The 24057-nt window shown below is 42.3% G+C and overlaps 3 protein-coding genes across 3 annotated transcripts; 2 read left to right on the top strand and 1 right to left on the bottom strand.

Annotated features, from left to right (window-relative positions):
* Window positions 1-3504: 3504 nt before the first annotated feature.
* On the top strand, window positions 3505-7992 carry LOC127784428 (pentatricopeptide repeat-containing protein At1g52640, mitochondrial-like). The gene is made up of 5 exons (XM_052311733.1): window positions 3505-4728; window positions 5820-5873; window positions 6302-6325; window positions 6414-6456; window positions 7604-7992. Exons 1-5 carry the CDS (start codon window positions 3568-3570, stop codon window positions 7723-7725), a joined length of 1404 nt encoding a protein of 467 aa, XP_052167693.1. The 5' UTR covers window positions 3505-3567; the 3' UTR covers window positions 7726-7992.
* Window positions 7993-8795: 803 nt separating this feature from the next.
* Window positions 8796-13139, top strand: LOC127784429 (enolase 1, chloroplastic). The gene is made up of 7 exons (XM_052311734.1): window positions 8796-9304; window positions 10735-11042; window positions 11379-11533; window positions 11629-11946; window positions 12253-12399; window positions 12494-12544; window positions 12691-13139. The coding sequence occupies exons 1-7, from the start codon at window positions 8910-8912 to the stop codon at window positions 12754-12756; spliced, it is 1440 nt and encodes a 479-aa protein (XP_052167694.1). The 5' UTR covers window positions 8796-8909; the 3' UTR covers window positions 12757-13139.
* A 737-nt stretch (window positions 13140-13876) lies between these two features.
* Window positions 13877-17171, bottom strand: LOC127783504 (protein STRICTOSIDINE SYNTHASE-LIKE 10-like). The gene is made up of 3 exons (XM_052310689.1): window positions 16813-17171; window positions 16456-16728; window positions 13877-14390 (listed from the first exon to the last, which is right to left on the bottom strand). Exons 1-3 carry the CDS (start codon window positions 17169-17171, stop codon window positions 13877-13879), a joined length of 1146 nt encoding a protein of 381 aa, XP_052166649.1.
* Between the last annotated feature and the right edge of the window lie 6886 nt (window positions 17172-24057).

Genomic DNA, 24057 nt, shown 5'->3' with positions numbered 1-24057 from the left:
GTACCAACGATCCCCATACTATGCAAATACCGGAATCGCGACATCAAACGTCGACAATATACTTAGTTTTCTTTGAGAGATTTTTAATAAGTGGTTGTTGTTTCTTAAGCAAAGATCGAAATTTTATGTGTGATGATTTGTTCGTACGTACCCTCCTTTTATCTATGTCTCTACTATTATAAAAATTGAAGATGTTTTTATCGATACTTTGGTACGTCATCTGTGTATGAGTCAGTTTTTAAGTTCATTCGCTTTTGAAAATACATATCCGTATTTGAGTCTATTTTTAAGTTCGTTCGCTTTTGAAAATACAAAAGCAGTCGTATAAGAAATCTCTTAAAACATGCTAATTTGAGATGAATGTCAGACTCATAATTGTAGCCTATAATTTTTAAAAAACATTCAAGTGAATTCACATAGTGAATTTTAAAACATAGATTAAAATAGTATTCACCCATTGCAACGCAGTAGCACTAGTACATAGAAAACGTGAAATTGGCATGTTAGACGTGGCAGGCAGGCCGCCCCGTACGGTGCTCGTGGCTGAAGCTCGGCCGGCCTGGAGCCCAGGATTGCAGGAGAATCATGGCCCGCACTCCCCACGCGATCACGGCATCGACCGCACGTTCTCCGCCCATTCCAATGCCGCAGGCAGTGTGTGTGTGTGTTCCAGGCACCGACAAGGTCGCCGCCCAGAAAAAAAGAGTATCCATTCTCTAATCGAAGCTGCGTAGTACTCCTCCATAGCGCTAGGAGAAGTGGAGTAGATTGTAAAGACCGATGCTGGATCCTGCCTTAACTAGCGAGTGTACGTGCTACTCAACGTATCTCATCCCATGCTTAGCATTTCATCAACATATATAGCGGGGTACCAAAGACAAAAGCAAATTCAGAAGGAAGTAGCTATATAATATTTGATATACTCCCTCCCTCCCTAAACATTTGACGCTGTTGACTTTTTTAATATGTTTGACCGTTTGTCTTATTTAAAAACTTTTGTGCTTTTGACAATAGGACGAACCTTGTCTATAATGGTTTGTCCGTATTTCGATCCAAAGCACAAAAGAAAACCTTGTAGTGTTGGAACCGTAAAAAGAAAAGCTAGAATTGCATAACCACAATAGCAACTGTACATATCTTAATTTTCAATACGAGTGGTTTTGTTGTGCATGACACGGGAGAAACACCACTCCAAACACTAGTTATTAACTTATAAATTGAACTAAGTTTTCAGGGATGAGCAACCAAAGATTCTACTAGAGTACACTCACTAACTGAGAGTATCCATGGAGTGGTCTGGAGAACCGTCCTCACAGTGAAGGATACCCCTGCATGATAGCTTCAAAATCTGGGGAAATTTAAGGGTACCGGTTGAAGAGACGCAGCCCACAATGGGTGTCTCGGCCCAAATAGCCCCGCGCACAAATGTCGTCTGTGCCCTTCCATGGTAGCCCATCTCCATGCATTCTACCAAATAAACCATTTGCAACTAATGCCCAGTTCTTGCCTAGTAGCTTCTTGCAGGTCTCATCAATCATCACTCATGTTCTTTTGACCACTAGAACCCAGATAAGTCCAATGTGCCCACCAAGCACCGCCGCTCGTCACCGCCTCCCTCCTCTCCCTCCCCAACCGCCGCCGCAGCCTCCCTCCTCGCCCTCCCCAGCAGCCGCCTCCTCCTCCCTCCGCCAGCAAGGGCGGCCGACGGCGCGCGGCACAACAACGACTAGCAGTGCGCGGGGCGTGGTGGCCGACAGCAAGCGGCACACCGAGTGCCCCGCTCGTCGCCGCCCACACCTCGGCTTCATTGCCTCTTTCCAGCCCATCGATGCCCTTGAGAAAACCGTCCGCCCCAGCCTCGTCTTGTCCAGATCGCCGCTCGCCTCTGTCTCTCCCGCAACTCTCTCCCTCTCTCCTGCCACCTCCGTCGCGCTCGCCGCCGACTCTGCCCCTCTCCCTTCACCTGTCCCCGCCTCTCTCTCTCTCTCTCCCTCCGCATGGCGAATGGCGCATGGGGTGGCTGACGGCGAGCGGCGGCGGAGCCCTCGAAGCAGACCCTATGGAAGTTGGTGGCGGCGACCCTGGAAGCGTCAAATCCGGTGCGTCGTGGGCGGATCTCACCGCCGCCCGTCGTCACCGCCTCTCTCTCCCGTCACCGCCAACGGAGAGCGGCGCGCGCGGCGCGTTGGCTGCGGCGAGCGGCGTGAGGGGTCTGTTGGCCGGCGGCGAGTGGCGTGACCGATGCCGAATCCGCTCATCGCCGCACTTTCCCATTCTCTTCCCCGCCGACTCCAGCTCCTCCACCACCTCGCCGCCTCCAGCTTTGACTAAGGGTGGAAAGGGAATACGGGTGTGGGGAGCAGTGTCTACAAAGCTATGGCGTGCCCAACGCGGCTCCTTGCTCGGTTTCTCCGCCAAAAATCGCTGAGGGGCGCGTCCCCCTGGAAGAAAACGCGCACCTCTCTCAGGAGCCCGCTCGAACGCAAAAAGTAACGGCCGTGAGCAGGGGCACGGCTCGAAGACACCCATTGCTGATGGCCTCATACAGCTTTAGAAAAAATAAATAAAGTACACTGTCCACCAAAGTACTTTTATTAAAGGGTGAATAGCTAATTTAGTCCCTTAAGTTTCACCGAAGGCTCACTTTGGTCATTCAGGTTTCATTTTGTTCACATGAGTCCTCTAAGTATTTGTTTTGGCCTAAAATCATCATTGGGCCCACTTAATATGCCATATGGCTATTTTTAGTCATCAATTCTATTAGAAAATGTCCCTTTTGCCCTTAACTTGCATACAACTATACACTAGAAAAAAGAAAACCAAAATGAATAAACAACATTGCATATATACTTCCCATTATTTCAACATGTGCACATAGAAATTGAGCCTAATGGCTATCGTATACACTTGCAAGTACATAATTTATTTTTGTTTTATCTATAAAAAGAATTCATTACATGCAATTTTTTCTCTTATATATGTGAATGAGAGGGCATAAGTGTTATTTATCAAAAGAGTTGTTGGTTATGTGGGTTCAAGGATAAGTTTGAATTAAAATAAAAACTTAAAGGACTAATATAGACACATTGAAACATTAAGGACTAAACTGATCCTTGCATGAAACTTGGAGGACCACTTTAGCTATTCACACTTTATTAAAAAGGCAACCAACAACTGCTTCTTTTTCCCATTCGCAAAATTCAAAATTCAAATCGCTCTAGCGCAAAAAGCCCACGGCCTCTGCCTTGTGGGCCCACTAGTCCCCGACCCAAGCGGTTTTAACCCACCTCCAGCCCGATTCATTTCTGACCCACGGCCTCTCACCTCGTCTCGACCCATCGGAGCCACCACTTCCTCAATCCTCACCCGGGAAATCGCCGGCGGCGAGCCCCCTCCTCCTCCTCCTCCTCTTCCGGCGACCCCCGACTCCGCTCCGGCGACCCGATCCCCACCTCGGTAAGCCCTCCCCTCCTCCCTCCCTCTCCCGCACAACCCATTTCCTTCTCCCTCTCGCTCGTGTTCGTCCTCGCGTTACCCGCGGATCTGCCGTTCCCGCCGCCTCCCGCGATGCGATCCGCGGCAAGGCCGCTCGCCGCGCTCCGTCGCGCCCCGCCGCGTCCGATCCTCCTCCTTCTCGGCCGTCTCTTCTGCGCCTCGCCGCAGGCAGGTTTCGGCGGCGGAGATCCGGGCCCAGCGGACGCAGACGCGGACGCGGACGCGGACGCGGCGGGCGCGGGAGTGGACGTGGACGCGCGGCTCGTCGGCTCGCTGTGCCGGGTGCTCAGCGACTTCCGCGGGCCGCGCCACGACCTGCCGGCGGCGCTGCGAGGGTTCGCGCCGCGGCTCACGCCGGGCGACGCCGCGGCGGTGCTGCGCCGGTGCAGGCACCTCCCGCTGCCCTCGCTCCGGTTCTTCCTCTTCGCCGGGGAGCTGCCCGGGTTCTCCCACCACCCGGACTCGCTCCTCGTCCTCGCGAACTCGCTCGCCGGCGCGCGGCTCTTCCCGCTGCTGCGCTCGCTGCTGTCCGACCTCCCGCCGTCCGCGCTCTCGCGGGGCCTCTTCCCGCTTCTGTTCCGCGCGTACTCCCGTGCTCGCCTCCCCGAAGATGCCATCCGGGCCTTCTCATCCATGGCGGGGTTCGGGTTCCCCCCGACGATTGCTGATTTCCATTCGTTGCTCTTTGCTCTGTCGCGTAATGGCCTAGTAGAGTATGGTGAAAGATTTTTTAGGGAGTCGGCAGCTCAATTTGATGTTTCAGCGAAGGCCTACACAATTTTGATCTCTGGGTGGGCTGTTGTTAAGAATCCGGAAAATACGCGGAGTCTATTTGATGAAATGATCGAGAGAGGTGTGGAGCTTGATGTGCATGTGTACAATGCTTTGATTGATGCCTTATGTCGGGGAGGGGATATTACATCAGCGCAGGAGCAGCTGAGCAATATGCAAAAGAGTCATGGGCTTGTTCCAAATGCGGCCACTTATGGTCCTTTCCTTCATGCCGCATGTGCATCAAAGGATGTTCGTGCTGCTCTTCGTGTGCTAGATAGGATGCACACTCATGCTCTCACACCAAATGTATTCACATACAATGCTGTTATTCGGTTACTGTGTGATTTGGGAGAGATCAATGAGGCTTACAATATCCTGGATGAGATCACCACCCAAGGCGAAAAGCCTGATGTTTGGAGCTATAACACACTGCTTAATGCACACTGTAAACTGAAAGAGGTGAACAAGGCGCTGCGGCTCATTTCAAGAATGGATAAAGAATTATGTCCGCCAGACCGGCACTCTTATAACATGCTACTGAAAATGTTGATTGGTGTAGGAAGGTTTGATACAGCTATTGAGGTTTGGGATGGGATGGAAAAGCGTGGTTTCCACCCAGGGGCAGCAACTTATGCTGTGATGATCCATGGGCTAGCTTCCAAGAAGGGAAGAGCAGAAGATGCCTGCAGTTACTTTGTGAGAATGGTGGATGAGGGTATCCCACCTTACCAGGCCACTTGTGAGGTGTTAAGGGATAGATTGCTGATGCTTGGCCTCCGAGACCAACTTGGAGTGCTCACTGATAGGATGCGGCGGAGCACTTCATATACAATACAAGAAATGTCTACTATCATGTGCCGTAGTAAGAGGGCAGAGGAAACCAAAAGTCTGAGAAATGGCCATGAATTCTCTGGGCGTGATCTTGATGAGAATGGATGGAAGGGGAAATGGAAACCAGGAGACTGAAAGTAGCATTAGAGAGTTGTCTTGCGAGTTGTGACCAGATTTTATTTTGTTCTAGTTTGTCTCTCTAGTCTAAAAATACAAATGTTGCACCTCATGAGGAAGTTCTCTGAGTGTCATAGACTTAATGGGCGAGTTAATAAAAATTCCTGGCACAGAAATTTGTGACTGAGAGTTTTCCAAACTGCATTTATGTTTCTCTTCTCACCCTTTTGCCATTTTATCTGTCAATCTATGAGGATCCAAGGATGCTTTGAATAATTCAATCACCATGATTCATGACTGTTTTGCATTTACTGATATGGACTATCATTCTATGCTAGGGTGCTTCACTTTTTACCTTTTCCTTACAATCATATGTATGCGTGATGTTTTAGTTATACATACTTAGTTATTCTAGAGAATTGGCATATGAAACATTATTGTCTGTGCTAAGTTGTTAATGATCGACTATAATATACTGTATTATGCTACATTTTAGTGTTTTACACCTTAGATGTTAATGGACCTTTCATTTATTTTTACATGTATATTATTATTTTGGCACTTCAACATTTGTAAATCATTCAATGAATCTGTTGTTGCAGACCAATATGGACTCAGAGCCCTCATCGCAGAACCCGGCAGATATGACAGCATTTGTAAGTTTTAATATTACCAATCGCATCATTGATCTTTTCTCCCATTTTCAAATGTAACAACCAGCCAAACACATGAGAGTAAAAGGCCCAAAATATTTTAGGAAGAGTGGGCATGCTTTATGCATCACGTTTACTTATTTACTTATCCTGTCACTATCTGTAGTGAATGGTTCCACTGTTTTGAATATTGATCTTGCTGCTTTTGATATCATCTGATTGCACTTAATAGATTACATTTAGTTGTAAACATTAAGATGTTTTGCTTTCATCGAGAAACTTACATTGACTTAATAGATGAAATTTAGTAGTAAAACCATGTAGTGGTTTTCTATTGCTGATAAGTTATGTTTTGCTTTGGAGGTAGCATGCTTATATCGCTTTATTCAGGAAAAAAAGGTTTTTTTTACCGATTATAATCTCTCTTTCAGGTACAAAACCTCCTAACCCAGATGGTGAGTTCCTTCGGATATGTTTCTATTAACATCTGTACTGATGAATTCACATCCATCTTTCACTCACAAAAATAATGATGAATTTCAGCAATCAAGGTTTGAGTCTATGTCCCAGAACATTGTGTCAAAGAATATCCTTTTCTGCTTCTATGCCATTATGTTCATTCTATTCTTCTCTTGGAATCTTCCGAACGAAATCTGAAAGTGGATCACTAACATCATCACACTGAACAAATAACCTTATGCCAATGCATAGTTAACTTAGGGTTGTCGTTGCATTACAATATCTTGCGTTATGCTATTGAGAATTATGATGATGCTAGTATCACAGTATGCATTTCAGATGGTGATATTGTTTATCATTCTATCATGCCATTTGTTTCTGTTTGAATTTGTAGATGGAAATTTGTAGTATTCTGACTATTTATGTTAAACATAATCATTCCAACAGCCAAGTATCTCTACAAACAGCATATGCCATTGATATAGGCTTGTTTGATGGTTGAACAATTACAGTACTTGATAACTAAGTACTCCTACCATCCCAACATATAGCAACTTCTAGCGTTCAAAATTTGTCCCAAAATATATCATCTTTTTCACCTACTTCCTCATCTAAACCAATCACAACTCACAACCATCTCTCAGTTAATTCCTCCAACTACTTCCTCATCTCAATCAATCCCAACCTTTTCTTATTTAATGAACTGCTTACATTTTGGGAGTGACGGAGGAGCTAACTAGTACTACTGGGGTTTTGTTCTTCTTTCTCTTCTGTCCCTTTTGTGTTCTAGTTTTATGTGGTTACATTTCTTTGGCAATCCACTCCACATTTTTGAGGGTAAAATATTTATTGTCATGTAATGTAAGTGGTGGAACAAAGCAACATTTGACAGTTTCTGCACAATCTTTATTGCAAGATTAATTTTTACAAGCTTTATGTAACTGCTGGTAGTATTCTTTTTTGTTCCATCCTTTTATGTAACAAATTAACAAGCCTTCCATGATATCATGTCTGAGTCAGATATTGAAAATTGCTGGTAGTATTCTTTTTCTCATGCTTTTTGTAACTGCTTCCGTAATGACCCAAGTTGTTCAGATACCGCTCTACTTGTTCAAAAGTAACCCCATGATGCAAACCTTATACTTAGTATATTGTAAACGGACACAATGCATTCTTTGTTTCGAAGCTATCGATTCTCAAATACGGACATAAGTTTCATCGCTGCATTCATACCTTTGGACTGCTATATTCCGTTTTCTTTAACTGCACTGCACTAGATGAAATGGGAACCAAGATCGATGAGCTGGAGCAGAGCGTCAACGACCTGAAAGCTGAGATGGGTACTGATGTGCCTACCAAGAAGGCCGACGAGGCGAAGCCTGCCGACTCCACATAACTTGGCCGCAGACCAGAGATTGGCCCGTAACGATTTGGCATCGGTGATGGATTTTTCAGCGTTTTATGTGTATCCGATATTAGTTTTCTTGGACCATTGCTGTTGAATGACTCGAGAGTGATTTTATGCTATGAGCGTTCTCCTCTAGAGTATCTGCTGCTGCTGCTGCTAAGGCGATGTGTTTGGCTTGTATGCAAATTTGATTTTAGCAGAATGCCACAGATGTTTGCTTGCTGATAACAAGCCGCAGCTGCTCGCCTTTTATAATGCTTCAGTTCGAGTATTCAGTTGTGCCCTTCTTTTACACAAATCTGATACCTGTGATTTCAGCTCGGGAGTACAGGCGTTTGGTTATATCCGAAGTATATATAATCTGAATTCTCTACTGTTTCTGCTTCTTTCTCAGTGGGGTGGGTGGGCATGTGGCATCGACCACACGGGCAATACCTTTTTTCTTTCTTTCTTTCTTTTTTTTTTTTGAGAAAGGCAATACCATTTTGATATCTGAAAACATCAATTTTTTTTGGGTCTGTTTTGCGGGTGATTTGAACTGATTCATGAGAACACCTTGCAAATTTCTAGTGTTCCCAAAATCAAAAATCAAAGGAGTTTCTAGTTGCTATAACTTCTCTCCCAGCATCAGAAGCTTCTTCAAATAGTTTAACTTTTGATCTAGATTTTGAGAAATTGTACTTTCGAATTTTTTAAAGATATTTTAATAATATATCTACCAGGAACTTATTTTCAAAAACAAACTTTTCGCCACGCCTCCGCTAGAACCGGCGTGGCCAACGATTGACATGTGGCATCACCCGTGGCGTGGCAGAGTAGTTTGGGGAAATGTTCATTTTTAAAAATAAGTTCCTGGGAGTTCTATTATTAAAATTATTTAATAAACATTTAAAATAAAAACTCATAAAAAAAATTCTTCGCCCTCTCGGTCTCCCACCGGCCCACAAGAGGCGCATTCCCATTATCCCTGGAGCAACCTGTCAATGACATGTGGCCCCACGTTCGCCCCACCCCACCAAACCCGCCTCCTTCAAAAAATTTCTTTATTTCCTTCTTCCTGCCACCTCGCGGCCTCCGCCCCCCAACGACCTCCTCCGCCGCCGCCGCCGCCGCCGCCGCGACATAAAAACCGGCGATCCCCCCCTTAACTCCACCCTCTCTCGCCAGCACTGATGGCCCACCGCCTCCTCCTCCCCACCAACCCCCTCCTGCCCCCCGGCACCGGCACCGCCACCCCGCGGCGGCGCCCCGTCGCCGCCACCGTCCGCGCGGCGCTCGCGACGTCGGCGGAGGAGGCGAGGGCGGCGACGGGGGCGGAGGTGGTGCGGTCGATCCGGGCGAGGCAGATCGTGGACAGCCGCGGGAACCCCACCGTGGAGGTCGACCTCGTCGCCGGGGACGGGCGGCTGCACCGCTCCGCGGTGCCCAGCGGCGCATCCACGGGGATCTACGAGGCGCTCGAGCTCCGCGATGGGGACGGGGCGGCGTACGGCGGGAAGGGCGTGCTCAACGCCGTCCGCAACATCAACGAGGTCATCGCGCCCAAGCTCGTCGGCGTCGACGTCAGGTGAGCCGGGGTTACGGTACGAAGCCCAGGTGGGTGGGTTCCACGCAATGCCGGATCTGATCGCCGGTGGCTTGGCAGTGGGTAGGTGGGAAACGTGCTGCTCATGATCAAACTGCTGCTGGTCATGGGTGTTTGGTTAGGTGACCAGTTTGACCTGATGTTTGATAGTGAAGCTTAAAACTTCTCCCAATCATGGCTAATGATAGAGACAAGAAGGAAATATGGTTAGACTGACCCAGAGGAACATTTTACTGAATTATTATTGGGTTTAGTTGGGAAGTTTGGGAACTGGAATTCCCTTCTTGCTAGTGCTAGTACTATTTACAGTGGAATCAATAGCATAATTTGATTTGGTAGTAGTTTGTTACTTGTAGGATTTATAAGCATTCTATTGAACCTTAAAAAAAACTTTAAAAGGGAGAGAGAGAGAGAGAGAGAGAGAGAGAGAGAGAGAGAGAGAGAGAGAGAGAGAGAGAGAAAGGACAAATCCTATCCCGTGCCATTTCTTGCAATGTCAGGTTTATTGAGGTATTGTCTCCATTGCTTTCTGCTGATGAAGTTACAAAAAATGAGAAGAGTTGTTATTAGTACGTAGCTGGACCTATTTATTGAATACTCAAAAAGATATTTGCAAATGTAATCATCATTTGTTTTTATGTGTTTTTGGTTCAAATCTGTTATAGATCATTCCTAGATGCCATGCCTTTTTTTTTTTAGCTGGTGAAAATGATATTGATGTTTGTAATGCTTTTACATAAATGTGGAGTTCTTTTTTTTTTGCGGGGATAAATGTGAAGTTATTTTAAGATTCACTTTTTAGAACTATGTTTGTACTTCCGATGCTACAATTTATGGTCCATGCCTCTCACTTTGGTATCGTCATGTTGCCATATTTTGACTTCTAGCAGTACCATTCTTCTTCCTCTGAAACTGTGGATTTGGTTTCTTAACTTAAATTACAAAGAACGACACAAAGTGTCCTAGAATGAAATGGCATGGGAGAACTACTCTAGGGACAATCGATGAAATAAAGTAGTCCTTGTGTGTGCTTAGTTGTGTACTAAGAAACAACAAGTTCTAGCATTCAATTCAAGTGCTGAACTTACATACACAGTTGTAAAATGATTTTGCATATTTGAATCCCTAAGCGCTGTTTTTCTTGGGCTTGCCCCCCTTAAATTCCCTGAAGTGAGGATGAAGCTGATTTACTAAACTAAACGGACAACTGGGCATAGGGAAACAAATTACTATCAACAGAACCATTGCCATATCTGAAGGATTGTCAAAGACGATTAAAGTGAAATTTGTTGTCATTTTGCATCCAAATAGATTTCTGGGTGTTGGGAGGTACCATTAAATTGTGCTTGCAATGCTTGCTTCTGTGTCTTGCATATAATCTATAATGCAATGTTCATATACCATTTTGTCAGGAACCAGAGTGATGTTGATGCAATCATGCTAGACATTGATGGAACTCCGAACAAGTCAAAATTGGGTGCCAATGCTATTCTTGGAGTCTCTTTAAGCGTATGCAGGGCTGGTGCTGGTGCAAAGGAAGTTCCTTTATATAAACATATTCAGGAGTTGGCTGGAACAAAGGAGCTTGTCATGCCCGTCCCAGCTTTCAATGTAATAAATGGAGGTAGCCATGCGGGCAACAATCTGGCCATGCAGGAGTTCATGCTTTTACCTGTGGGAGCATCTTCATTTTCTGAGGCTCTTCGCATGGGTAGTGAAGGTAACTTTATGTGTTTAATTGATAGTGTGATACACATACTTTTGGAATTCTAATTGTCCAATGCATGCCCTTATGCACGATTAATTTGGTACTGTATTTGATATTTGTATGAGTCAATGTCATGATTATTCAGTAAATGATACATTGGCAACAGTTACATCTGCGCATGCATGATTAATTTGGTACTGTATTTGATATTTGTTTTGAGTCAATGTCATGATTATTCAGTAAATGACACATTGGCAACAGTTACATCTGCGCATTTGACTTGTAGTTTGCTCTCGTCTTTTAATTCTCAAATGTTTGTCTTCTGAGATTTACCTGTCCATGTTACAGTTTACCATGCCCTAAAGGGCATCATTAAGGCGAAATATGGTCAAGATGCATGCAATGTTGGAGATGAAGGTGGCTTTGCTCCTAATGTTCAAGACAACAGAGAAGGCCTTGTCTTGCTTATGGATGCCATTGAGAAGGCAGGCTACTCTGGAAAGGTCTGCAGTCATCTTGTTTTATTTCCCACCTTTTCAATGTGGACCACCTTTTTTTTTTTTGTAACTTATAATACTGTGAACCCATCCTACTGCAGATTAAAATTGGAATGGATGTTGCAGCATCAGAGTTTCTTACAAAGGATGGAAGCTATGACTTAAACTTTAAGAATCAGCCTAATGATGGAGCTCATGTTCTTTCAGCCCAGCGTCTCTGTGATCTGTACAAAGAATTTGTCAAGGATTTCCCCATTGTATCAATTGAGGACCCTTTCGATCAAGATGACTGGAGCTCATGGGCATCATTGCAGTCTTCAGTTAATATCCAAATTGTGGGGGATGATTTACTCGTCACGAACCCAAAACGTATTGCAGAGGCTATTGGCAAGAAGGCTTGCAATGCTCTTCTGCTGAAGGTGGGTATTTACTATGCATATCCGTCATGCTATTTTACTCACATAATGTGCAAACATACATTCATTCTTACAATGTATTTGGTGAATACAATTTAATGTAGAACATGGCAGTATTGAAGTGATGTTGGCTTGTTACCAGATAGCTAATTACTATTAATCTCTTTGTTGCAATAAACAACAACAGAATTTGACTGTGTAAAGCACTCTGTACCATCAAATTCCTATTGTTCTTCTGATAATGATCAGTTCTAAGTCCAATATAAACATGGACTGCAAAATGACAAAATATATTCAACTGTTTTTCAGGTTAATCAAATTGGCACTGTCACTGAATCAATTCAAGCTGCTCTTGATTCAAAAGCTGCTGGTTGGGGCGTGATGGTCAGCCACAGGAGTGGGGAAACGGAAGATAATTTCATCGCAGATCTGGCTGTTGGTTTAGCAAGTGGTCAGGTAGGGACTATCACCATCAGAAATCTTAACTGTGGTACCAAAATTCTACGAACGCTCATCAGATGATCCTAACACACTCATTCATGTGTTGCAGATCAAAACTGGTGCTCCATGCCGTAGCGAGAGACTGGCAAAGTACAATCAGGTAAATATTCTTATCCTGTTCCATATCCATTTTTCACCAACCTATACTGAGATTATGTACTTCCACATGTCATTTCCTGATTCTACCTCAAGTTTCTCCCTCGCTATTTTCCCCATTACACCATACTATGTTTTGTTCCTGTACAGCTTCTGCGGATCGAAGAGGAGCTAGGCAATGTGCGCTATGCTGGGGAGGCATTCAGGTCTCCCTAAGAAACATACATACCACACAACATTCGGAAAGAGTCGCTTGTGTACTGTTGAGTAGAAATAAGGTCTTGTACTATTGAGGCATCCTTATTTTTTTTCTTATCTTTTTGCAACTTAATCTATTGGATGCATGGTTGTATATGCATCTGTAGCTTGTGCTACAGGAGAAGCCATCCGAGAGACCGCTAATGCTAGGAAACGAGCTGTATTTCCTCAACATGATTAGTAACATTTTTTGCCATGCATTATTTATCAAACTAATCGGCTGTCTGAAACATGGGAAATTCTTCCCCATTTACAGGAAGTTCACCCCCAAATTCTTTATTTGGATGTTATGATGATTTATGAACAATTGGAAAGCATTGTATTGAAGTCTGATGCGCTTTGATCATATAATATTTGCATTGCAGATTGTGACATGTGTAGATACTTCAATCGAGATGATCCTTGTTGGTATAAACCTCTCTCGTGATTCCAAAGCAAATCCCACGAACGAAGTTAAGGTTGACAAACAGATGCCAACAAAATACCATTTTCGCTTGCAAACAACACTCTAAACATCACTCACTTTCAACGACGACATCATCGACAACCTCTTGTTTGATGTTGCACCTATGCAACGTAGGAATCGGAGAAGACTATTCATAGGTCATAAATATTTTGATACATGATTTTTACCATAAAATTTTACCACTGAGACACATGGCTCTAGCTACCAAACAGGATTAGGCCTCGTTCGGTTACACAAGGATTCAATCCAAACCGAGAATGACAAGTATAGTAAAAAATTTATGATATATATAATGAGAGAATGGGATTCATTCCGGACCGGAAACCAATTTACACGTGATAGGGACAATAAGAGACCAGGAATCAATCCACTAGTCAAGAGGTGTGGAACTAATCCGAATGTTTTGTTGTACCTAATATGAGTAAATTGGTACTCGACCCGGAATGAATCACGGTTTTTTGTTGTACCTATTATAAATTTCTTGTTATACCTATCATCCCCGCCCCGGAACGAATCCTTGACGTCTAATTGGCACGTTGTTTCTTTTTTCTAAAAAAATAATATTAATAGAGCTCGAATTTGGCACGTGCGCGGTAAAGCAGCTAAGCTAAGCTAGAGCGAGGTGAGCTTGAGCAAGCCGACGTACGGCGTGTCGACGGAGCCGAACCACAGCGACCCGTTCCGCTCCACCACCTCGCTCACCGTGGCGCCGCCGAACCCGCGCAGCGCCACGTCCACCTTGCCGCCGCCGTCGTCGACGACCACCCTGACGGCGGCCACGGACGCCGGCGTCGTGCCGTTCACGGTCCACGCCTTGTCGCGGTTGAGCGCGACCCAGTACGACGCGCCGCGGCCGCCGTCGGCGGCGGCGGGGCGCACGTTGTCCGGGTAGCCGGGGAGGTCGGCGAGAACCTCGGTGGCGCCGGCGTTGCTGCCGCGGAGCCAGTGGCGGAGCAGCCGGCAGGAGGCCGTCTCGGCGACGACGAGGTGGGTGCCGTCGGCGCTGACGGCGACGCCGTTGGGGAAGGCGAGGCCGGACTCGAGCACGGTGACGTTGCCCGTCCGCGGCTCGTACCGGAGCAGCCGCCCCGTCGCGTCGCCGGAGAGCACCACCAGCAGGTAGTCGCTGCACCGCACGGATTAATTAGTTTTACAGACTATATTACCACAATGATGGTTAATTAAACCTCCTTAATTACCCAACTTGCACTAGAAAGTATGCTTCTATTTTTCATATATCCTAGTATCTTTTTCAAATGCAACTATAATATAATTGAAATGTAATTACATTGTAATAGAAATGTAGCTATATATAAAACTTATATTCAACTATAATTTGGTTGGTTAGCATCGGATAACTTCATGCACAAATCTTAAGGCATGACCCGTGCGAAAATTTATTTCTAGCAATTTTCTCTTTATGCTCAAATCTCAAGGTGACTCGATGGCCACAAATCTGAAAGTTTTGGAAGTACAAAAAAATTGACAGAAGTTTTCTAGCAATTTCACATAAAAAAATTCTCCTCCCATTATTTTAAAAAAATCTCTCATATCTTTCTAGTCATTTGCTTTTATCATAAATCTAATTCTATATAGTGTTTACTAGTAGTTTAGTTACAATGTAATTTCTGTTATTTATAGCGCAATTAAAATGTAAATTTATGTAATCAATATGTAGTGCAAGAAGTTTTCTGAATGTGATGTCGTAAATATAACTTAATGCCTTAAGAGCAGGTACAATAGCAAGCTATAAGTCAGCTATAACTACATATCGAGAAAAAAAAGAGAAGAGAGAGAAGAAAGCGGGCTATAGATTTGTAGCCGGCTGTAACACGGACTCCAAAACATTATGTGTGTATGAGAGGTGGGACCGAGTATTAATGTTGTAGTATATTTTTATAGTTAACTATTGTATGAGTGGACTATTAGATTAGCTATAGTTGTTTTGAAACCAACAGTTAGCTACACTATTAAACTTGCTCTAATTAAACCTACGGAAATAGTACTCCACTTACTTATCACAAGAATTCCCCTGTTTTAATTGAGATCCAAAACCTGAGCTAGTACAACTACTATGCAGATGATCATTTGTTTCTCGATCCAGCTAATTAATAAATGTTCATAACTCCAATGACATTCTTATCTACTGTAGTAATTCACCATAATAATGTTAATATGTCCGTTGTCCCCTGCAATACTGTACTATATATGCTAACTTGCCCCAGGAAAAATAGACAGTGAAATCAATATTGATATACGTACATGGTACACTGTTGTCAGACATTTTCTTCAACCCGTAAATCCATTTGACATGGTACTACCAAATTAACTACTCCCTCCATCTCAAAATATAAGAGATTTTGGAGGATGTGACACAAATTCCTTATATTTTGAGACGAAGGGAGTATTTTTACATATGGGTAAAATGCATTTTAAAAAATGGCCCGCCCCTACCAATATGCCGGTAGAAATGGAACCTGAGTGTGTCTCGGAAAATTATTTTTACAGTAGTGCGTGAAAAAAGTACGGTATATTACAATTTTCGTAATTGTAGTAGATATTACAGCTAAATTATGCATTACAATACAATTTAGTGCTAAAGTGGCGTTTGAAGACAATGAGGTACTTCCCCAGTCACTTTTATTTAAGAAATATAAGTCTAAATTACCCTAAACTATTGTGTGACATACAGCTACGTAGTCGGGAAAAGGATCAAATAAAATCCATTAAATGCAACTATAACTCGCAAACCAAATCATGTTTTTTTTAACACTTTGTTTCAAAGTAGTTGTGCTTGCATACTCCATCTGTTCTAAAATATAAGAACCCAGACAAACCACCTGACCAAATTCGTGGTATTAGAGCATGTTCCATTTAACCAATATTATATTACTATATTTTGCAATGAAAAAAAAAGTACCAATTCTATATTTTAATGCATGACGCAGTTGACTTTTTTTTACCAACTTTTGAAGATTTATCTTATTCAAATTTTTGTGTAAATATAAAAATATTAATGTCATATTTAAAGAACATTTGATGATAAATTAAATTGCAATAAAATAAATAATAATAACATATATTTTTAAATAAAATGAATGGTCAAATGTTGATCAAACTGTGAACAATGTCATGTATTAAAATACGGAGGGAGTACCATGTAGCCCAATAGGTAGCCCATACGTACGTACCTCCGCTTGTACGTGGTGCTGCTATCGGTGAAGTAGACGTCGCCGGTGGCTTGGTCGACGTCCACCCCGTTCACGAAGTTGAGCGCCACGCCGCCGGCCTCCGCCGCCACCACCTCCGCCATCCCGCCGCGCCGCCCCACCCTCATCAGCCCCAGGTACGCGTCCGCGATGTACATCTCGCCCGTCCTCCGGTCGAACTGCACCCCCAGCGGCCGCCCGCACACGCTCTCCGCCGCCGCCGCCTTCTTCCTCGCCGCGCACTCCGCCACCGTCCTGCAAATCAACACCACGCGCCGCCGCCCGTACGCCGCCGGTGAGTCTCATGCGCCATGTCATTAGCTGTGATTGAGAGCTTACGCGTGCTTGTAGTTGTGGGCGAACTCGGTCCAGCCGGGGCGGCGGCGGTCGGCGCGCCACCGGAGGACGCGGCCGTTGGAGACGCCGGTGTAGGGGCCGCCGCCGCGGTGGTCGAAGGCGAGGCTCTCCGGGCCGAACGCCGGCCGGCCCAGCCGCACGGGCACGACCTTGGGCCCGGCGTAGATGGACTTCATCTCCTCGCCGTGGCCGGCCGCCGCCGCCGCCGCCGACGCCATGGCCGCCGGCAAGAGGAGGAGCGCAATGAGCACTGCCGCCCGGGGAGACAAGCACGGCCACATGGCAGCTGATGGGCACTTCTTCTTGGCCTCCATGACAATGGGAGGAGAAGAAGCCGCCATTAATTTAGCTTTGGCTGGAGAAGCTAAGCTAGAAGGTGGCCATGGATCTGTGCATTTGTGGTTGGGCAGTGCGAGAGCATGTGCTACTTATAGAAGTTGTAAGGACAATCTAAAGAAGGCCAGGCAGATGATATACTCCCTCCGTATTTTAATATATGACGCCGTTGACTTTTTGACCAACGTTTGACCATTTATTTTATTTAAAATTTTTGTAAAAATATGAAAATATTTATGTCATTCTTAAAGAACATTTGATGATAAATCAAGTCACAATAAAATAAATGATAATTTTATAAAATTTTTGAATAATACGAATGGTTAAGCGTTGGACGAAAAGTGAACGGCGTCGTACATTAAAATATGATGGATGTAGTATGTTGCTAGGGGCAGCTAGCTGGTGATAAACCACAGTATCTACATGTTTCATGCAAGTTGGACAGTAGAGGAGTATGTTCAACATTTTTTTTTGGGTCCACTTGTCACTTGAAAATTTGCTTGTCATCCCTTTGTTTGTTGGGTTATCAGCATAGGCTGAAATTTGGATTCTGGATCTTAATTCTACAACTGATTTTAAGTTTTTTCATCGTAGCTCATTTTTCAATATATATTGGCTTATAAATATCTAAAAAAATATATAAAAAAGTTTTATCCATTAATTATTTTTAGTTGCTTGTTCATTCATTTTTTTACGGCTTATCAACCATAGAGCAATCGATTAGTTCTAAGCTGCTCCATGCAAATATTAATTGTTTAAATATTACTGATCACCTAATATTGGTCTAGATACGCCCTATCCATTTTTATCATAGCCTTCTCTCTCCATCTCCCATCACCCTGAACATGACTCCCATGCCTCCAAAAGAGCCAATTGGACCACAATAATTCCCACCAATCCGTCAATCTTACCGTTTCTCAATATCATCCTATCGATGAGTTATACTCCAATCATAGGGATACATAGATTTTTACATGGATTCGACTGATATGATCAGAATGCAAACGAAGCTCCCTTATTACGGGTAACAACCATACTCATATTGATCAAAACCGATGTTGCCATTATATATCAATATCTCATAATAAAAATATGGAGTAAAACCAATTCTGATATGTTTGGATATTGACGTAAAGGTCGGGTATATGGTTGATGGCTAGTTGTTATCGGTTTCCTTGAGAAGGAAGTCGACGAGATTAGAAGTGGCTCGAGATCCCTCTTGACTTGTATTGGCTTCATGTTGGCTTGTCTCTTTTCTCCTTGGGGATCTTCTATTTATACCCTCAGGTATTTTCTTGTCCAAGTATAATTAGGGTGGCAAATATGGATATGATCCGAGTAGTCCTGGTCGAACCAGAATAATACTCTATTTCTCTTTTCTTATCCATGACTTATTTTTTCTTATCTACCATGACTTGCCATATGTATTATGTATAAGATTTGGTATATGATGGATCCTGTCAAGCTTAGTATGTATATATAAGGCGTCTCATATGTAGACATCCTTACACCACCATTTTCTCTTTCTGTCTCTTTTTTTTTCAAATTTGTGTTGTTTTCCTCTTTTGCCTCCAACAGCTAACCACTTTCTTTTGGAGGTTTCCCACTGATATAATACCTCGTCCAACCCCTCCCCCATCTCTGCCAACCCCAAGATAAAACAATAGTGATCCAACTGTTGTCAATATAGGAAATCTTCGGGGGTATATGATCTCCTAATTGTGTAATTGTGTATGATCTCCTCCTAACTTATTCGCAGAATGATAGTTAGGTAGTGTTCTTTTCTTCTGAAGATGAAGATGGAGATTAAGTTTTTTTATGCAAAACGAGGTGGTATTAACGTATGATTGATTGAGTTTTAATTATTACAAAATTGAAAAATAGATTAATACAATATTTTAGAGCAACTTTCATATAGAATGCTTTCGCACGAAACACACCGTTTAGCATTTTGAAAAGCGTGCCATGAAAATCTTAATCTTCATCCAACCCTTGTTGGAGAAAAGAACTAGACCTATTTGGTTTGGTACCAAACTTTTCCCCACTGGATAGTAATATATTTTACACTATAGTACCAAAACTTATTAAGGTTTTGACAGTATCAAAATATTAGTTGGGCAATCTTCAATCCTAGAAATAAATAGGAACTAATTTGATCCTGCAAGCCTTAATAATCATATATGCCAGCTGTCGGAGTTACATGTATCGACATGTACTAGTGTACTCTATCTACTGCTCTCGTGGATAAAACATCTACTCCTACCGAAAGAAATGGTCTGTTTGTGTAGCTTAACATTGTGAAACATAACTGGTTGATAGCTAGTTTTAGAATCTAGAAAAGCTGAGTTTTTAAGCTTTTGGTTTCTATTTTTTTTGTTCTACCACCATAATTTTTCATAATCTAAATCCAAAGTTGGACTATGAAGAAGTTTCTAATTTAAAAGAAGATGCAGATACCATGAGCTCTCCACTGGGTTGATGTGTCACCTGTAGAGTGTAGAGCCAAGCTGCTGCTGCCCTGTGTGTTCTGGCCACGTCATAAATCTCGTCTAGTCAGCCGTACAGTGGAGCAGCACGCAGCATCAATAAAAGGCAGCTGAAAACCGAACAACCGATCAGGATACCAATTGAGCTGCCGCAATGTTCAATACTACCACCTCTCCTCCGATCTAAAATACGAGTATGGGCTTGCATTCCCTTGTGTTTCTTTGCAGCGGCATAAAATATGTGCTTGTTTGCTTGTGCTTCTTTTCAGTTGCTGTGGATACACCGTGGACGTGTTCGGAAGACATTTATGCGGCAGCGCTGCGGCTTCGGTACAACCGCGAGCGTGTTCTGTACAGTCTAATACAGATCCGTGGGCGCATGAAACACAGATCCGTACGGAAGCCACCATGCATATAGATTCGTGAGCGTGTTCGGTATAGCCACGGTAACTGCAAGTTAAACACAGCGTGTATCTATAGTACAAGCAGTAGAAATATTATTGTGTTTACTGTAGGTGTGTAGTCAAATCAATCTCATGAACACCCCGTATAGAAGAAAAAAGAAAAATATTCCGGCCTTTGCTCATTAGAGCTACAGCCAATTATTACAAAGAATCACATAAACAACGAGTGAAGTTCAAATAAAATTAAACACACCCAACGATAAAAAAATCAAACCAAGAAAAGGAGCACACATTTATTCAAGTCTTTTTGTGAATCTCCATCCATGGTTCGCAAATATTTGCATAACCGTCGTCTCCAGTTTACGGCATGCAACCTTCATAAACTCTCCATCATCTTCACACTTTTGCAGCTTTGCCCAAAACCGGAGCCAATATGTTGCCTTGAATATTACCTGCATATATGAGATAGATGGTGATTTGTCAAAAACTATATCATTCCTACTCAACCACAGAGCCCAACAAATGGCAGATGCTCCAATAAGTATGAGTTTACTCCTTACCCCGTATAAGGAGTTATATATGCATGATTCAAATTTTATAACGTAATATAAGTATTTTTTTTTTGCTTATTCCCATGAATCCTATCATTTCAATGATTCCACGACCAATCCAATCAAAAGAAAATCTATGCAATTCAAAATTCAAAAATTGACTACTGAAATAACTGAAACAACCTTAGTATCTAAATAACCTAGGAATTTTTATATTTTAAAATGGTTGGAGTATTTACTATTTATTACGAGTATTACTACCTTTGTCCGCCTGTCCCAAAAAATACTTATGGTTTCTTTTTTTACTGTATTAATTAAACTCGATTAATCCTTGCCCGAACTAGGCCTGTTAATACGTGATTTTCAAAATCCATAGTTCTAGTTTAAAAAAGACTTTTTCTCCACGAAGTGCATTGTAGGATGCTCTAAGTACTAGCTAGTATTTTTTTTTTAGAAAACTAGCATGATGACATGCACAGATTATGTGGCTATGCATCATTATACCTTTTCTCACATAATAGCATATATATTTTCACATTTTATATTAAAATATATTAAAATAAAAACATAATTTTAAATTCTATACTAACCAGTGTGTAATATTTATATTGTATTATATATACAAAATAGTTATTAATTATTTTTTATTTCAAATTTATTTATTTCTAAATTGTATTCATATATGGACTCTAGATTACTCTTTCAATGTTCCTTATTTTTTTTAATTCTGAAGTTTCGTTGTTTTTAAATTTTATTCATATATGGTCTCTTAACCCTTCTTTCAATACTCCTTATTTTTAAATACTAAATTTTAGTTATTTCTAAATTATATTCCTATAGAACTACAGACTCCTCTTACAATATTCATTATTTGTAAATTGTATTTCTATATAGACTCTACACTCTTCTTTCAATATTCTTACTTTTTAACTCCGAACTTCAGTTATCTGTAAATTCTATTCCTATATGGACTCTATACTCTTCTTTTAATAATCCTTATTTTTTAATTTTGAATTTTAGTTATTTTCAAATTGTATTCGATAGGGACTCTAGACCCTTCTCCCAATCTTCCTTACTTTTTTTTTGGTTATTTCTAAATTGTATTCCTATATGGATTCTAAACTCTACTTTTTTATATTTAATTTAGACTTTTTTATATATTTAATTTCCATGTAGGACTAGTCTCTCGAATGTTAGTGATATGTGTTAGATGTATATTTATGGCTTTTCTATTTGCCTTTTGGCATTCTCCTGTACCTATATATACTTGGGCCATTACCCTTTCATGAATATGATCATTATTCATAACATGGTATCAAGAGCCAATTAGACTTCTCATCTCCCAAAGAAAATTTTTTTCTATGACTTCTCTATGTGGATGCTATGATCATTACAGGCGATGATGTTGAGTTTATTGCTTTTGTTAAAGCGCGTCTTAGTGAGCAGTTTCTTATTCCGATCTTGGTTCTCTCTGTTATTTTCTTGGCATTGAGATTTCCTCTACTCCTGAAGGCTTTTATCTCTGTCAAGCCAAGTATATTCAGGATCTTCTCAATAGGGCTTCTCTCACTGATCAACACACAGTTGAGACTCCCATGGAACTTAATCTTCATCTTCCTGCCACCGATTGTGAACTGTTAGCTTATCCCACTCGCTATCGTCACATTGTAGGGAGTCTTGTTTATCTTGGTGTCACTCATCCTGATATTTCATATTCTGTGCATATTCTGAAACAATTTGTTTCTGCTCCCACACAACTTCACTATAGTCATGTTCTTCGTGTTCTTCGTTATCTTCGTGGAACTATCTCTCGTTGTCTTTTCTTTCCTCGCTCCACAACTTTACATCTTCAGGGTTACTCTGATGCTACTTGGGCTAGTGATTCCTCTGATCATCGATCTTTTCTGCTTTTTGTGTTTTTCTTGGTGGTTCCCTTATTGCTTGGAAGACTAAGAAACAAACAATGGTTTCTCGTTCTAGTGCAGAGGCTGAGTTACGAGCTTTGGCCCTTTTGACAGCATAGGTTACTTGGTTGCGTTGGTTACTTGAGGATTTTGGTGTTTCTGTGACTTCACCGACTTCTTTATTGTTGGACAGTACAAGTGCTATTAATATTGCTCGTGATCCTATAAAACATGAGCTTCCTAAGCATATTGGTGTGGATGCCTCATATACCCGCACACAGGTACATGATCAGGTGGTTGCTCTTCAGTATGTGCCTTCCAAGTTGCAGTTGGCTGATTTCTTTACAAAGGCACAAACTAGAGCTCAACACAGGTTCTATCTCTCCAAACTCAGTGTTGTTGATCCACCCTGAGTTTGAGGAGGGTGTTAGATGTATATTTATGGCTTTTCTATTTGCCTTTTGGCATTCTCCTGTACCTGTATATATACTTGGGCCATTGCTCTCTCATGAATATGTTCACTATTCATAACAATATGTTTCCGAGTCGCACACGGTTTATGGATTCGGTGGTTTTTCTTCGTGCTGCTTGATCTATCCTACTCTACATTTTCCGTTGCTAATATCAGAGTTCAGATATGGAATCTGTTCTCGCTATTATCGGTTTCCTCGATTTCATCCTAGTCTATGGCTGTGGATTGATCTGTGCATAATTCTGTCGGTTTTACTTAACTAATCACATCACTTCGTTTTGCTACTTGCGTTGTGATTCCGTTTGGAATCATGGAGGAGGCGTTCCCTGCTTCGGCAATGTTGTTTTAATTTGGTTTTGTTGTGAAACCCACAGGTATTGGCCTGATATTTGTGCAGGAAACGTGTACATACTCTCCATGATCTGCGTAGTTGATCGAATTGGAGAGCTTAAAATTTTCCCTAGCCTCAATATCCTTGTGAAGAATTTCGGGTTGCAGTCGTGTAGGAATTGTTTAGTTCGTTAAACTATTTTGTGGTTGTATTTGGTATCTCTTCTAAATTTTTTGGGGTGGCTGGATCGCTACATTTTTCTTCTGAAATGCTTGAACATGGAGTCGGGACACCTATCTGCTTGGGATATGAATTTCCAACAGTTTTATGTGTCGGTTTTTTCCAAATGTTTCCAGTAGACTTGTTAGTTGTTTGGGTTTGAAGTTTGAACAAATGTTGACTACTTTGGTTAGGATTTCGGTGAGACATTCACTGTTGTGGTTATCCCGTTTAGTTTTTATTTCATTGTGAAATGCACAAGCATTTGCCTAATGATTTGTGTGTCAATCATCGTGTTGGAACCGTGGGTGCATACTCCCCACAGTTCATGGTTGATCAAATAGGCAAAGCATAAAGAGGTCTTTCTCCTCCCTTCCATAGCCTTGTGATTGATCGTGTTTTGAATTGTTTTGCTAGAAGAGTCTACAGATTATTCAGTTCGTTGAATTCTTTTTGTGCTTGCTTTTGTATCTTTTCAAATGTTTTTGGCAGCAGCAGATTCTGTTAGAGCAGGTACAATAGTG

The sequence above is a fragment of the Oryza glaberrima genome, chromosome 9 (assembly GCF_000147395.1).
Source record: "Oryza glaberrima chromosome 9, OglaRS2, whole genome shotgun sequence".
Taxonomy (NCBI): Eukaryota; Viridiplantae; Streptophyta; class Magnoliopsida; order Poales; family Poaceae; genus Oryza; species Oryza glaberrima.
This window is presented reverse-complemented; position numbering and strand designations above follow the sequence as displayed.

Bases quoted from the DNA above. Each gene is read 5' to 3' on its own strand.
- LOC127784429 (XM_052311734.1), top strand. From the start codon at position 8,910: ATGGCCCACCGCCTCCTCCTCCCCACCAACCCCCTCCTGCCCCCCGGC. The intron at 11,043-11,378 runs GTAACTTTATGT...TCCATGTTACAG, and splicing joins TCTTCGCATGGGTAGTGAAG to TTTACCATGCCCTAAAGGGC. The intron at 11,947-12,252 runs GTGGGTATTTAC...ACTGTTTTTCAG, and splicing joins GCAATGCTCTTCTGCTGAAG to GTTAATCAAATTGGCACTGT.
- LOC127783504 (XM_052310689.1), bottom strand. From the start codon at position 17,171: ATGGCGGCTTCTTCTCCTCCCATTGTCATGGAGGCCAAGAAGAAGTGC. The intron at 16,729-16,812 runs GTAAGCTCTCAA...GTTGATTTGCAG, and splicing joins GCCCACAACTACAAGCACGC to GACGGTGGCGGAGTGCGCGG. The intron at 14,391-16,455 runs GTACGTACGTAT...CGTGCGGTGCAG, and splicing joins AGCACCACGTACAAGCGGAG to CGACTACCTGCTGGTGGTGC.
- LOC127784428 (XM_052311733.1), top strand. From the start codon at position 3,568: ATGCGATCCGCGGCAAGGCCGCTCGCCGCGCTCCGTCGCGCCCCGCCG. The intron at 4,729-5,819 runs GTGAACAAGGCG...CTGTTGTTGCAG, and splicing joins CACACTGTAAACTGAAAGAG to ACCAATATGGACTCAGAGCC. The intron at 5,874-6,301 runs GTAAGTTTTAAT...TCTCTCTTTCAG, and splicing joins CGGCAGATATGACAGCATTT to GTACAAAACCTCCTAACCCA.